The sequence below is a fragment of the Crocodylus porosus genome, unplaced genomic scaffold, assembly GCF_001723895.1.
Source record: "Crocodylus porosus isolate Cpor-Errol unplaced genomic scaffold, CroPor_comp1, whole genome shotgun sequence".
NCBI classification, from domain to species: Eukaryota; Metazoa; Chordata; order Crocodylia; family Crocodylidae; genus Crocodylus; species Crocodylus porosus.
Genome location: NW_017728907.1, coordinates 22,316,187 through 22,331,189, shown reverse-complemented (window position 1 = coordinate 22,331,189; position 15,003 = coordinate 22,316,187). Strand labels below are relative to the sequence as shown.

Genomic DNA, 15,003 nt, shown 5'->3' with positions numbered 1-15,003 from the left:
CCAAGCTGGGTTGGGGGTGTGGCCAGATGCATGGCCCCCTGATGCAAAGGGAGCAGGGACGGGGTTTATTCCCCTCTCTCCCCTACTGGAGGACTACCCCAGCCAGGGTCTGCATACACACGTACATGCGCTGGGGCAGTATGTGACAGTGCACAGAGCTAGAGCAGCTGCCAGGAGCACAATGCTTTTCTCACCAGAGCTGGGGCTGCAGGTGGGATGCTGTGCAGGCTCTGTCTGATTTACAGCTTTGGCCCCGTTTCAGCACCTGCATCCTAGCCATGCACCCCTGGGCCCAGTGGACACAGCCAGCCCCAGCCTTGCATCCCTGTCCCTGGTTAGGGTAGGGCTGGGCCAGGCCGGGCCACCTGCATCAGGGCTGCAATATGATGGCCTGGCCTGGCAGCGCATGGCGCTGGGATGGGGCCAGAGCTGCAAGTCAGCATGGGGCAGACAGAGCCCATGTAGTACCTCTAGCCCACAGCGCCAGCAAAAAAGGCACCATTCTTCCCAATGCATCCCAACAACTACTCTGGCCCTGCCCATAGCCCCACACACTCTGGAAAATCTGGGACTGCCCTGGCTGATCCAGGACATATGGTCACACTAAATATAACCCACTTCTCAACAAGAACAATTACAGCCTGAGGGTAGGGGGAATGGCATACTAGCATGGCTTTATTGGGTCTGGTACCCAAACTACTGTATTTTCCCACATAATGTATGCTCCCAAATAAGATGTACGCTGTGGTTTAAGAAGGCAGAATGTAAAAAGAGGATTTTTTTTCTTTCTTTCTTTTTTTTTTTTTTTTTTTTAAAACAGTCACGGTGGAGCTGACTGCATGCAGCAGCTCACTCACCCTCAGCCAGCTTACCAGTAGCTTCAAGCAAAGGCTACAGTGTTAACACTCTGACAGATTATGTTGAATTGGCAGCAGCTTTTGGCTGCTTAGCCAAAAAGTTTCTGCTAACTTGGCAGCTGCTGTGAGGGGGTAGAACAGGGCCTTCCCTGTTGCTTGCTGGCCTAGAGAGAAAAAACAGCCATTACAGCACAGCATCTCCATGCTTCTATTCCAAAAAAGAAAATCAGCTTTCCAATTAAGACAAACCTCAATTTTGGAGGGCTGATTTATGGGCAAAAGGACATGTGGTATGACAAGAAGTATAGTAACTCAAGTATCTGTACAAATTACTGTATTGTACAATGGAAGTATGCTCTTGATGTCCTATCTCCATTCTCTCACATCACATGCATAGTTTTCTATTAAAAAATTAATATCTAAGAGACCTGATATGCATAGTCAGACATAGGATGGAATGCAAAAGAATTTCAAGTCATCTTTGAAGATGCAAAAAACTCATTTTGTTTACAGGTCACACTTAAGCAAACTGTTAAAGACTTACCATGGGAAGATCTGAAATAGGAAAGAAGCCACATTAACATTATTACCTGAGCTGGCTGGAAGAGATGGAGACCAAGGTGTCCCTTCAAAGAGAGAGTATAGTGAGGTCTCCTGGTGGGTGACTGAGGGAGTGACCTCTGCTTTTGTGCTGGTATTCATATTTTTCCCATATACCTCATTGAACATACTGTTATTTGGGTATCTTTCCTACAAGATTAAAAGAAGTGAGTTTAATCTGAGTGCTAGGTATATTTTAAACATTAAGCCTACAGAAAAACTTGTGGGTTTCAAGACCAAGCAAACTCTACTTTTATATTTACCAAGACTTTTTGCGATTTGATGTGAACTCTTATTACACTGATTTAAAGGGGAAGTTTTTTCCAGCTAGACTGCAATCGTAACTAGGTTTCTACAACTGGACAGTGCCCACAATATCTCTGCCAAGAGAACATTCATAGTCATTATTTGGGAAACATCCCAGCATAAAGAAATGATAAAAGAGAGGGAAAAGACAGTGGGGGCCAACTTTTTGGTAGGTGTGCTAGAAAGGTAAGCCCCACACCCTTTCCCCTGCCCAGTCTACTCTGCTTTCTACTTTCTGCCCTAGCTGCTGCTGCTGTGTTCCTTGCCACCTACCTGATCTATCATGTATCACACTGAGGCTGCCTGTGCCACTTGTGGCATGTGTGCTGCCAGTTGGCCATCCCTGCCCTGAAGGTTCAATACTGGGTACCTATTAAGGTCAGACACCCGGAGCCAACAAGAGTTTTGAGTATAGGTCTGCAGAATTAGGCATCAAAAATACTGAAAGGGGAAATAATTGAGGCAAGGGAACCAAAATGACTAAGAAACAAAAATTTAAAAAAGGCAAAAAAACAAACCAAAAAACCCCCCGTGCCTTGCCTGCAGAGAATAAGATTTGCATTGAGACTCCTTCCCAGTTTGTGCGTCTTTTCATCTAGAGTGGCAGTTCTCAACTTTTTTAGACACAAGGCACCCCTCCATCATTTTTGTAAATTGAGCAGCACCCCATTTCATAAACTAATTTTTTATTATAGTGCTTGCCTGCTTGAAGAGGGGATGGGAAGGAGGAGGAACAACCAGCAGAGAAAACCCTGCACTGCATCAAGTGGAGGAAGGAGGAACAGCTGGAAGAGAAGAGCCTGTATGTATCTCCTTATGCTTACCTCCCATTTCCCAGAAGCAAGCTTCAAATGGTAAGCACCACTATTCTACAAGAGAACCATGACCGTTTCCAACACTGAGGAGCTAGATATTTGTTTATTTACCAGATTTATACACCAGTTACGTACCTGATTAAGAGAGAAGCCGGTGAGGGACAGGAAGGAAGATGACTGAGACATCAACTCCGATGGTTTTTCCAATAGGGACTTCTTCAAAGACCAAGAAAGGGAAAGATGCTGTTAGATATGTAATGTAGTACACACGGGCAAACAAGTACATTACGAAAAACACGTTTATCACAAGAACATTCAAAAATATTTTTTAACATCCAGGAAAAGACAGAATATTGATACTTGCATTAGTCTGTCAAACCCATAACAGTAAATGAAATCCAAATAATGCTGAAGCATCAGCAGTTTCAAAGTCAGAGGTAAAAATCTCAACCAAATTCTAAAAAGATCTGTCTGGATCAGATCAACGTTCTACTAAATCTGGTATTTTGCCCTGGGCCTCGACTAGTCCGAGTCCTCAGAGGAAGTATTGTGAAACTAAATTTCTGCCAAAAGGAATCTAACCAAATTGCACAATGCAGACTTACAGAGCAAGACTGGGAGAGTTCTATGTAGATCCTCTAGAGGTGACTAGCTTACTCCCTGGCAGAAGACGTAAAACTTTATATGTAGCTCTGCCAAGTGTGGTGCTATTTGTTACAAAATTATTCAGTTCTTTTCTAGCTACTCTAGAAATGTTTACCCCTCCTACAGCAATAAGTCCACATGCTCTATCCATTTTTAGTGGTCCATATATTCTTGTTCTCAGAATGGAATTAAGAGGAAGAATGGTCAAGGTCTCAAATTCTCACAGGGACAGTGACTCTCCCATGTCAACCTGGAGTGTCTCTCCCCCTTTTAAGCCTTTCATCATTCCTAACTCTATACTTCTCAGCCAAGTACTCCACTAGATTTTTCACTCAGTTCCAAGAATTAAAATCACCAAGGAGGTAAATAAATAAATAATAAATAAGAACAAAATGATCCTAGGTTTTTTGGTGTGATGATCCCATACTGGGGACAAGGAAAGAACACAGATCTATTTTTAGCCAGTTGGGCTGTACAAGTCAGAAGTGAATAATGCAAGTCATAATGGCATTTAATCAAAAGTTAAAACTAGTGACCCCAGTCCAAACCATCTTATATGTATACAACCCTCAGCAGGCAAACTATGAGTTAGCACATGTAACACACACCTTTCCCACCCTCCTCCCTACCCAAAAAAAGCCCAACAAAAATCAGGGTGTGCGTATTAAGCAGGGAAGTTAATTTTCTGCCCAGGGTTGGAAGAATCATCTTTGATTCCTGCTCCACAGTGCAGCAGGTGTTGCATTACTATTCAGGCAGCTGAAGGAGTAAACTGACTTAATGCCTCATTGTTCTTCAATCATCTCTCCTTTTTAATGGTCTTGATGTTTCACTAATCAAGCTAACCATTCTTAGGGCAATTTTACTGTCTGCTAGCTAGTTGCTCCTGGTTGCTCTAATTTCACAGCCTTAGAAATTCTTTAACTCTTTTCTAAATCACAGATCCACTCAGGGAGACCAATCTTCAAAACAGCAGCTAGGGTTTGAGCTTTAGTTAAACAGGAAAATGAGAGTGAATCAGCTGAAGATAAGGCTCTGCCCCTGCTCTATGGAGCCATGACTAGAAAATTCTTTTCTCCATTCTGGCTTTAAAAAAAACCAACAAAACCAAACCATACCCCTTTCAGGGGTATGTTGTATGCAAGACAATGTGGTTTGTTTCTTGTTGGGTTTTGGTTTTTTTTTTTTTTTTTTACTTAAAATGAAAGCCTTGGGTTCATCCCTAGAATTTAGATCCTTGTATTATGAAGCCTTGTATTTGTCCCTAGAATTTAGGCCCTTGTATTGTGAACCCCACCAGGTACAATCCTGTAAACTTAACTTGGCCAGGACTGACTTGATACTTTGAAATCACATTTTATAAAGTCAGACAAATGTCATGTTTGCACATCCATACAACACACCTGACAGTCAAAAAAAAAAAAAAAAGAGAGAGAGATGGTCTTGCCCTACTGCTCAGCAAGAATCAACCTGAATGCAATAAGAAGGCTTCACCAGGAAGCTTCTGAAACAGCACATATTGTCTTGTGCAAATTTGTTTACATCTGCGCTGCTGTTACTCAGGATTATGTAAAGTACAAATCTTATGATTGAAATCAAAAGTTCCAAGGAGGTTCCAATTATTTTCTAAGCAGCATTTTTTTTGCATTTAAAAGACGAGAGTTTTTTAAACTTCATATAATTCTTTAATAAGGATAAAAATCTTTCAGGGTAACAAGCTAGTTTTACCAGTGTTTTCCCATAACCAATTCTTCCAGTTCACTCCCCCATTTACCCTAGAACAAAAGGCGCTCAACAACTGGCCCATGAATCAATATGGCCTATGGAGCCAAGGCATCCCACCTGCAGGGCTCCCAATAAGTTGGGAGGTTTGGCAGCATGGAAGCAGTGGCAATACTGCAAGCAGTCCCCTGCTACCGAATTTATCAAGTCCTGCACAACCTGTCAGGGCTGAGCCACACCTCCCTCCCTCCTTCCCTCCCCATAAGAAGCTGAATCTGAGTGAGGCTGCCTGCCCACCCACACACAATAAGGATAAACTGGACCCTGCTATGTCTACTCTGTGCACCGTATAAGGCCTAACAGCCTGATCTGGCCTATGAACAGACTAGGCACTGTCCATCCAGCCCACAGGACAAAAAGGTTGGATACTACTGCTCTAGAATTATCTCTGATCTCATCTAAATTATGGAAGATAAGGTTTTACAGATGCTGTATCAAAGGTTTCTCCTGTGAACTTCATTTTAAAAACAAAGAAAACAGCTATTTTGATTTTGGAACAAGCTAAGAGATCAGGATTAGATCAATAGCTATTTCATTCATTACATTTCCTCCTCATTTATCCAGAGCCAGTGAGCCACCAGCTTGTTTAGATTCTCAGAAGCTCAACAAGGGAACATGGAATTTCATGCATCTTACCACCTCACAGAAAATTTTTAAAAATCTAGAATTAGAGCAAGAAGCAGCAGAATTAAGTCAAATACATACAAAGAGGCTTCGTCCAGGAAGAGAGGCGAGAGGCCCCAGCAGAGCTGGGTAAAGATCAGGAGGATTAGAGAAAATCAGCTCCTCCTCCTCCTCCAAGGCAGCCAGACTCTTTAACAGGTCCGGAGGAAGCAGAGGAGAGCTCTTGGGGTCCTAGTGACAGAAATGAGCACAGTGAGACACAGCAAAGGAATAGGAAGCGAGACCATAATAAACAGAGCAGACCAGACAGAAGAGCATACAGAAAACAGGATTATTATGAGCAAATAGATGGCATGCAAGAGTGCAAGACAATCAAGCACAGTGCAACACAAAGGAAAGAAATAAGAAAAAGAGGAACAGAGATAGAATGTTAAGCTGATAGCAAAGCTAAAATCTTGTCCTTACATATATTGGAAAGAATGATGCAGCTTTCCATCAAGTAAGTTTTCTGTAATTTGTATGAAGAATTTGCTTCCCATTCCATTATAATACCTACCACTTGGAGACAAAGGGATTTGTCTTAAAGAAAAAGGACAAACTGGACCTGAAGCGTTTTTTGATAGGAAAACATGACTTTTTTGGACAGCTGAACCATGAGTGATTTAACTTGTTAATAAATGTTATATCTGTGTGTTGATGTGGGTTTTTTGTTATTGGAGAGTCTATTTTATGCAAGAAACATTTCCATCACTAATGGAAGTAGTCTTAAGGTCCACAAGTCAATGCACTACTGGGCAAAAAACAAATCTTCAATGAGTAAGGAGTAGGCAACAAAAGTCATTTCGCACCTGGCCTAGTTATCAGAACAACCACAAGTACATTGTGTAGCACATCTTTGTTCATTCTGTGGTGGTTAAATCCAAATTTGCAGCATGGTTAAGATCTCCATGCTGGGGATGAGGCAGTCAAAGGCACTGGTTCCACCTAAATCTGATATCAGAGCATAAGGTAGCGTCCTTTATATTGTCTGGTTTTCCTCTTTTAAGGATCAGCTACTGAGCTAAGCTGGCCTCTTAAAAAACATTAGTGCATACACACACACACACAGGTCTATCTAACTCATGGTTTAAAATAGAAACAAGCCTCCTGCTTTAGTTTCTTTATAAAAAGCTTCTAAAAGCATCTGTACCTTCAACTGTTCTTTATAAAGCCTGATGCAAATAGAATAAAAAAATTAACTGCATTGTCTGTAATAGTAACATAACTTAACGAAGTAGAGGGCTAGGGAAGCAAGACATCCATTTTTGCTGTTGCTCTGCTTGGTTTCCTTGCAAACTGAAGCTGTGAGGGAGGGAGGGGTTAATTTTCATCCCTATGCTGGATAACATCAGGTAGTTAAGGCACACAAGGCACTAAATTTAGTTTTGTAAACTTGTCCCATTATATTTCATAGAACTGAACAGATTTTTCTTTTGTCCTCTACTGCTATAAAGCACAATTTTTCCTCGGTGTAGTCCGCTGATATTCTCTGCATCTATTTCATGAGGGTTGTGAACATTTTGCCAGTCAAACTGTCATATACATTTTCCAGTTTCCAACAAGCAGGAAAGATCTTGTTTTGCAGTGCAGAGAGATTAATGTCACACCTTTATGCTGAGTGTGACTTAAAAATACCTTGAGCCAGATTTTCATAGAACCTGCTCCCACAGTCCAACTAGTTAAGTTGCAGATACAGTAGTGGTCATATCAATACCCTGATCTTGCTGCTAGGCAGATGGCCACATGCCCCCCATATTTATCCATCTCTTGCTACAGTATAGGCCGAAATTAGAACTTCCCATTCAGGGACATCAGAGCCTTACTGATCTTAATTTATAAAATCTTATGCTTACCTCAAAAGCCATCCTGGACACAGTGTCCTGCTCTGGACGGAAGACACCTTGCTGTCGTTTCCCCCTGCGGTCCATGTTATTCTGTTGTGCCATCACTCTATTATCAGCCAGGCCATAAGAGGAGTCCCAGTAAAATTCTGGCATCTTGACTTCTGAGGGATTCTGGTTATATGGCTCCATGGAGAAAGGCTTCATTTTTTTCTCTAGAGGCTGCTGCTGCATCACTTGAGGCTGTAATGACTGTTCAAACAGTTTTAGGGGGTCCTGGGCCTGAATATAATAGGGCTGCTTTACAGACATCATCTTTCCCAATGAACCTTGGACTTGAGGAGGACTCCAGAGCTGCTTTGATGAGTCTGTCTGTGGATACTAAGAGAGGCACACTTTCATTAGGAGGCACAAGCAAAGAAATGTTAATATAAGCCATTCAGTTAACTTCCATCTTCATGTACAAACCTTGCAAGACAAATCAATTACAGATTTTTCTATTGCATTCAGTGAGCTGATGTCTCACTTGGCATCAAAATGTAAGAATCTCAGAAAGCATTTGCTTCAGATGCCCTACGTCCTTACACAAGTTCTAAGTCAGCTCCCAAGAATCAGCACTCTCTTCCAGTCTGACTACTTCATGCCCTTCCAGACAAAGTACTGATTCAGCAGTGCCTTAACATGGCCTTTCGTTGCACTTTGAAACCTATATGTATGCTGGCGAGCATGGAGCAAGTGTAACAAGTGGATGGGAATGAACCAGTGACATATGCTTACCTTAGGGGTGTCAAAAATCATCTAGCCCACAGTGCTGCAGGGTTGGTTGGCAGGCCAGACTGGACCCACAGACCAGCCCCACACCCCTGAGCTAGCGCACAGGGCCAATTCAATGCAGGCAATTCATGCAGCATGCTCCCTGGACCAGCCCTGCATGCTATATGGGGATCACAACCGACTGTCCCTAGGTGCTGTTTCCGGTGCATGGGCCTGTCCAGACCAATCCCAGAAGCAGTGTGCGGGGCTCCTCACCCAGGTCAGCTTCTTGTGCAGCATGAAGCATACACCAGCCACAGTTTGGGACTTGTACAGCATGTGGTATGAGGGGTTGGCATTGGGAATGCACTACACACAGTACCTGTGCCAGACTGGCCCTGCATGCTGACTCCAGCATACAGGAGCAGTCTGTGGGCCCAATCTGGTCCCAGAGCCAGTGTGCCAGGCCAGTCCAGTGTGTGGAGTTGGTTTGAGACCCACAGACTGAATCTGATCCGCAGGGTCTTTGAATCTGTGGCTTAAATGAAAAGAACAAATAGGAGGATATAGACATGGGTACAGATCCAAAACCATTTCTTTATTCAGACAGGAAAGCAATTGGCTGCCTATGAGGGCCTAAAACAAGTTGTATGCAGAAGGCAGAATATATAGCGCATCTTCTGCCATGGGAGGCTTTTCAAACTTGCATTAGTTGGCTTTAATTAGGGACTTGTAAGTCCACAAAACAAAGTCCCATGCCCAGGATTCTATGGGAAGACAAATGGTCAACATTTTTAGAAACGGGAACTTTAGAGCTGCAGTCCTATTTTGGGCATTGCCTCATGACAGGTTTTTCAAAAGCATCTAAGCAATTCAGGTTCCTGGGCTTTCACAATTTGTTAAATGGCAACCAAAAGTCTTGTGGTACTGGCAGTATCTCTTACTAGATCAACTAGATAGTTGCAAAAGAATTCTTTATTTGCAAGCTTTCAGGCCCAAACATCAGCATGGCTATAACGATTGTCTCTTAAATGGTAGCTGCATTTTTCCCTTTCATAACTATGTAAAACAGCTAAGACCATGGCTGCTTGTACACATGATGGGGGTTCTGCTCTCCCTAAATTGAAATGGTAGGTTTTTAATTGTCACAATTAAAAACCCACTGTTTCAACCCCCACCCCAGGCAGAGCCTGTCCACAGCCAGCTGCCAACCAGCTGATTTCTGAGCTGCATGGGGCCCTGGTCTTTCCCTCTGCAGCAGTGGTGCCCTGCGGGGCTGTTCACCGCAGGAGGAAAGGACCAGGTCCCCCCACACAGCTCAGGCACTGCCAGCAGCTCACTCCCCCTCAGCCACAGGCAAGCTCTGCCCGGGAAGGGAAATCAGGTCCCTTGCTGCTTCCCACTGGGGCTTCCAGTGCATCATGCATTGTCCCCACTGCCTGCGACTTCCCAGGAACAGGATGGCTTGGCCCTGGGGCAGTGCGGGAAGGTGGCAGGAGGGCAGCTGGGTGTGCTGGCAGCTAGAGGAGGTGACAGGGACGGTGCATAGGATGCTGGAAGCCTGCCAAGCCTGAGCTTCTGCAAGCCCAGGCAGGTTTCCAGCATTCCATGCACCGTCCCAGCCACCTTCTCCAGCTGCCAGCACACCCACCCATCTTCCTGCTACCTCCCAGTGTTGCCTCAGGGAAAAGCTGGGTGTGCTGGCTGCTGGAGAAGGCAGTGGGGACAGTGCATAGGGCACTGGAAGCCCAGTGGGAGGGCTCGCAGATGGATGTATCGCTGCAACTTGTTGGGTAGCAAACTAAAACACAAGGGGATGCATTTTAGTTTGCTATGTAACAAAGTCGTTTACAGTGTCACTGCACATGTATAGACACATTTAAACCGCTATAAAAGGGCAATTTTGTCACATGTACAAGTGCCCCTTGATATTTACCTGCTGAAATCCAGAGTGGTGAGGTGGACTCTTCCCTAGCGCCTGAACAGCTTTTGTAGGGGACTGCTGCTGCTGGGTCAGAGCCTGAACCTGAAGCTGGCTTGCAGACTGTGCTGTTGCCTGAGCTGGTAAGGATGAGAGGGATTGCTGGGAAGGCGGTGGTGTCTGTTGAGGTCCCTGGTTCATTGGCCCTGGTCCAGAGGGCCGCTGCTGGCTGTATGGAATGTGGGACTGTTTCCCACCTTGCACCTGGTTTCCTGCAGGTGAGTGAGTTGTAGGCTGAAGAAAGGTTCCTGGGACAGAAACACCACCTGGGAAAGTGTAACCTGTGCTCATGGAGAAAGCCACAGGAGGGGGAACGACATACGTTGGAGGTGGGAATCCTTGTAGGAGAAAAAAAAAGAAACACACTTTTAAACCATTGGACACTCCTTGCTATGACAGGCTCTGTCATACGATACAAATGTTTTGCATTTTCTGCATTTAAACTAAATTACAGTAAAACTGACCCACCATTTCATAAGAACAAGACTTTAAAATGACCCCATAAACCCTTCTGCACATTTTCAAAAGCCAGGGAGAAGTCTAATACTAGGGAAAAGTTTCATTATTAAAAGTTTCTTCAGCTACCAATCTAGTTATTGAATATAAATCAACAGCATCAGTATGGGAGATTCCTGTAATTCACCAAACCTAAAATTAACCTAGTTTCTGTTCTCTCTCTTTCTTTTACCTTCCTGACATTTTTTGAAGTACTACTTCTTGGATACACTCCTTTATCCAATATATTCTGCCCTATCCTGAATCACTCAAATCCTTGACACTGATAAGTAATAATAATAATAATAATAAGCTTTCCCTCGTGATCTCAAGTCACTGCCTTAATTTATCTAAAAAAGTAAGTGGTACAGAACCAAACCTTTAACCCAGCAAGCCTGATCTTTTTCCTGTAGTTCACACTACCTGAGGCAGCTAAGAACAATGTCTGAAGCTCCTCTCCCAAACCAGACTTTCAGCTGTTAAATTTAATGAGCAACTGAAGGATCTTTTTCTCTGCCCCCACTTCAGTAGGCTACAGTTCATAATGGCAGCTGTAGCATTTGTGACAAGTAGGGTATAAAACTGCTTCTTGGGTACATGTAGAGAGGGGCACACGTGCAGCATTTAATACTGCAAGATCCATCCAACAATGCAGAAGGACAAGAATTCTAAATCAACAGCAACAATAGTCATTAAACATATTTAAATAATATACTAGAAAGCTATCACTAGACTTACTACAGTAGAAACCAGTATGTAAAAACAGTAGGTGCAGAGCTGATTTTCTGTAGTTTATGACAAAAGAGCAACTATACCCTGTATATATACACACTACTTTAAATATGTAGAGGATTTTAAAGTTACTTTACTTAGGCCAAACATGACAAAATGAGTATAACAAGATAAAAGAGTCTCATGACAAGAAGTACTTAACCAGCAGAACTTAAGACATGCTACATTTCTATGCAAACTACAGACTTCATGGATATGGAGATTCATTCTGGAAAAAAATCAAATAACCTATTAAAGTTCAAGTAAGGAACTTCTTACCTTGCTTCAGTTCAGCTCTACCTCTTAATTTCAGTCAATTCCATAACCTAGAAATGAGCATTTTAAAAAAATACCTGCTGCCTTGACACATACTTCCTTATTTTCTATCACAAATTTCTTAGGCAGCCAAGAGTAAATGGTACTTTAGAAGGGAATCAGTTGATTTACCTGGCCTGCTAGGAAGTGGAGGAAAGGCTCCTGGGTGGTGAATGGGGATGAACTGGGAATTGCTTGCCTGACTTGGAGTCTGAGTTACTGGTGTTTTCCTGGCTTCAGACACAGGAGTCTTCCTCATCTCAGTCTGAGATTTCACCTATTCCAAAGAGGAATCACAAAAAAGCAAGATAAATTACAGAGGTTTTTTTACACAACTATCCACAACAAGACTCAGCCCTAAAATGAAAGGCTGAGATTATCTAAGGTATATTTATTATACCCAAGTAGCCAGGGTATGAAAATTTGGGAGATCAAAGTTCGCTTTCTTGCTTACGCTGTGATTTTGGGCAAGTTACTTGGCCTTTCTATGCTCCAGCTCCTCACATTTGAAACAGGGATAACTGTAATTCCTCATCTCACAGGAGGTTTTAAGGCAGTTTCCACTGAAGCCTAGAGACACCCACATCTTAGTGATGGAGGCCATATAGAAAAGTACATAAGATAGTCTCCACATACAAAAGTGTTACATTACTAACAGTAACTTACCATGCATGAGCATAAATGCAGTCCAGAACTGAAGCTACAATATTTTTCCCAAGCCACTGCTCTACTCTGAGGCAGTATTTGGGCAAAGCCCCGTACCATGTGAAGGATGAAATGACTCAAATAATGCAACACAAACCCTGAAATGATGTGACAGCTCCCCATACTTTGCTAGTTCAGGCCCTCCCCCTTTTTTTTTTTATTCACTACCCCTACTACCTGCACATTATCTTGTGCAATTTCATATTCAGCTTATTTTTGCTCTTCTTATTTTTAATGGAACAAATTTTGTAATATGTCATGGGTTCAGTGGAACAATTATATAAATTATAAGATTTATGACAAAAGTTAAGGGGCTGCATACTTGCTTTACACAGAAGAATTTGAATATGTAATAACTGCATTAACATGCACACTGAAGGGTCTGTTTTAAAAAGTACCATTAACTGTTATTTTTATGATGTATTTTATTTTTCCTGATTTTTCCTATTTACTAATTATGCTTAGCTTGACCAGTTTTTCCCCAAATTGCTAAGTGACCCTGCATGGTGGAGAAAAAACAGGTAAATGTTTCAGTTTAATTAAAGGTCTAAAATATGAGCCAACCTTTACCAAAATACAGTGAGGAACATGATCTGTTTAGTTTTCCTGCAGAAAAGGGAGACTCAGTGAAAGATATTTAGACTGTTGCAACTTTGTTTGCAATATTCACAGAATTGTCTCAATATCCCCCAAAATATTTTCCATAAAAGTTAAAAAATAATAATCTTATTTTGTAAACAACTTGAATGATTAAAAACTGTCCTACTTTTTTTACTATGTATATAAGGAGGCTTACAATATTCTCATCAAATAGAGTTCTTCTCCTGTCAAGGGTTAAAAAATAAGGTACTTTAGAAATATTTCTATTTTCTGTAGTGCTTTATCACTTTAAGTATTAAAAGATAGTAAATTTGGTTTTATTGGTTTCTTTAGTTTCCTAACTGGTAGAACACTTTCATATTTTAGTCACCGATTAAGCATTTTCACTCTTTAAGCAGAGATTACCCCCTTTGATTAAGTTATAGTTCATTACCACCTGCAGATTGAAATGAAACTCCTATTCAAAAGTGACTCAGGTGCATTTCCAAAATCCCCCACTGAAAATGGTCAAGTTCCTATTTATACACCTAAACTTAAGCTCCTGTTCTCCACACACACACACATACCCCTCTGCCATCTTGCCTTGCATGTTTCTAAAGAGTTTGCAACTTTATTAAAAAAATGTCAGTGTAATCCTTCCACCATTTAGGTATTTTAGATCTCACTATGATTGTATGCTACTAAGATAAAAACTGCTAATATTTTTTTTAACTTCATGTTATAAAACACTCATGTATGTTTAATTTGAAGCACATCAGTAAGTTTAACTGGTGTTCATGAGTCATTATGTATTTGCTCAAGTGTTTGCAGGATCAGGGCCTTAGTTTTCAGCATTTCAGATTTGCTTACAGCAGTTCAAAGATAACCTTCCTGCAGAACAATTAAATTTACATTTATAGTTCATTATAATGTTTAAAGCTGCAACAGCAATACATTTTCAAATCTGTTCTCAAAGACCATGCTCCCAATTTTAAATTGTCTCTATTTTTCAAAAATAAAATCAAGACCCTTAAATTTAAGTCCCCTGGATTTAAAAATTCTAGATTCAAGTCCCCCATTCAACTGAAAAAGATGATACTGCCAGCTGCTTCCACACTGCACCTAAAATTTATTTATATAAACAAATCTTAGATACAACAGGAAGAAGCTAGAAGTATATCAAATACAAAGAAATGGGGACTGGTGGTAAAATTTCCTCAGCAGAACAAGTGACATTATTTTTACACACACATCATTTACATAATGCATTGTGTATATATGTATCTATTTCATGTATGTATATAGACACATAATACATATATAATACATAAATGATATATAAACAGACCATATAAAAACATTACATAAATATTATAACCAGGGATCCTGGTTTTCAGTTTAAAAATCACAACTTCTCTGATTAAAACCCCCAACATCCATAATTAAAATGAAATGCCATTACATATACATAGGTATCAGCTGAACACAATATTTTATTGATATAGTTACAATTTAAAAGCAATCTGGAAGCCTACCAGTGCCTCAATCACTATAACAACATAAATTATAAATTCTGGTGTTTGATTTTGGGGTTTTTTTATCATGGAAAAAAATCTGGCCCCAAGTCCCACACACCACCCTGGCTGGACAGCAAGCAGCCCCAGCCCTGCCCAACTCCCTCCCTCACTATGGGGGCCTCAATTTTACACCCCTCCCCCCCAAAACTTACCTGTGGAGAGCTGTTGTCCAGGCTGCCTGGTGGCTACATGCATGTGTACGTATGTACAGCACATGGTGCCCCCTGCTGATCACCCTTCTCCTACTCCCCCTGATCTCTTGCAGGCTGGAACTCTGCCAGTTTGCAAGGGGAAACCCACCATTTCCCATATTTTTCT

The 15,003-nt window shown here is 41.7% G+C and overlaps 1 protein-coding gene across 2 annotated transcripts in view; it reads right to left on the bottom strand.

Annotated features, from left to right (window-relative positions):
* Positions 1–15,003, bottom strand: part of SMG7 (SMG7, nonsense mediated mRNA decay factor) — an 85,391-nt gene that overhangs the window by 5,477 nt on the left and 64,911 nt on the right. Inside the window, exons 15-20 of one of the 2 annotated variants that reach the window (XM_019530969.1) lie at positions 11,957–12,101; positions 10,199–10,581; positions 7,522–7,890; positions 5,711–5,860; positions 2,714–2,794; positions 1,448–1,607 (exon numbers count right to left, since the gene is read on the bottom strand). In XM_019530969.1, coding sequence (XP_019386514.1) covers positions 1,448–1,607; positions 2,714–2,794; positions 5,711–5,860; positions 7,522–7,890; positions 10,199–10,581; positions 11,957–12,101 — 1,288 coding nt within the window. The remainder of the gene's footprint in view (positions 1–1,447; positions 1,608–2,713; positions 2,795–5,710; positions 5,861–7,521; positions 7,891–10,198; positions 10,582–11,956; positions 12,102–15,003) is intronic. The other variant, XM_019530970.1, reaches the window with a different exon arrangement.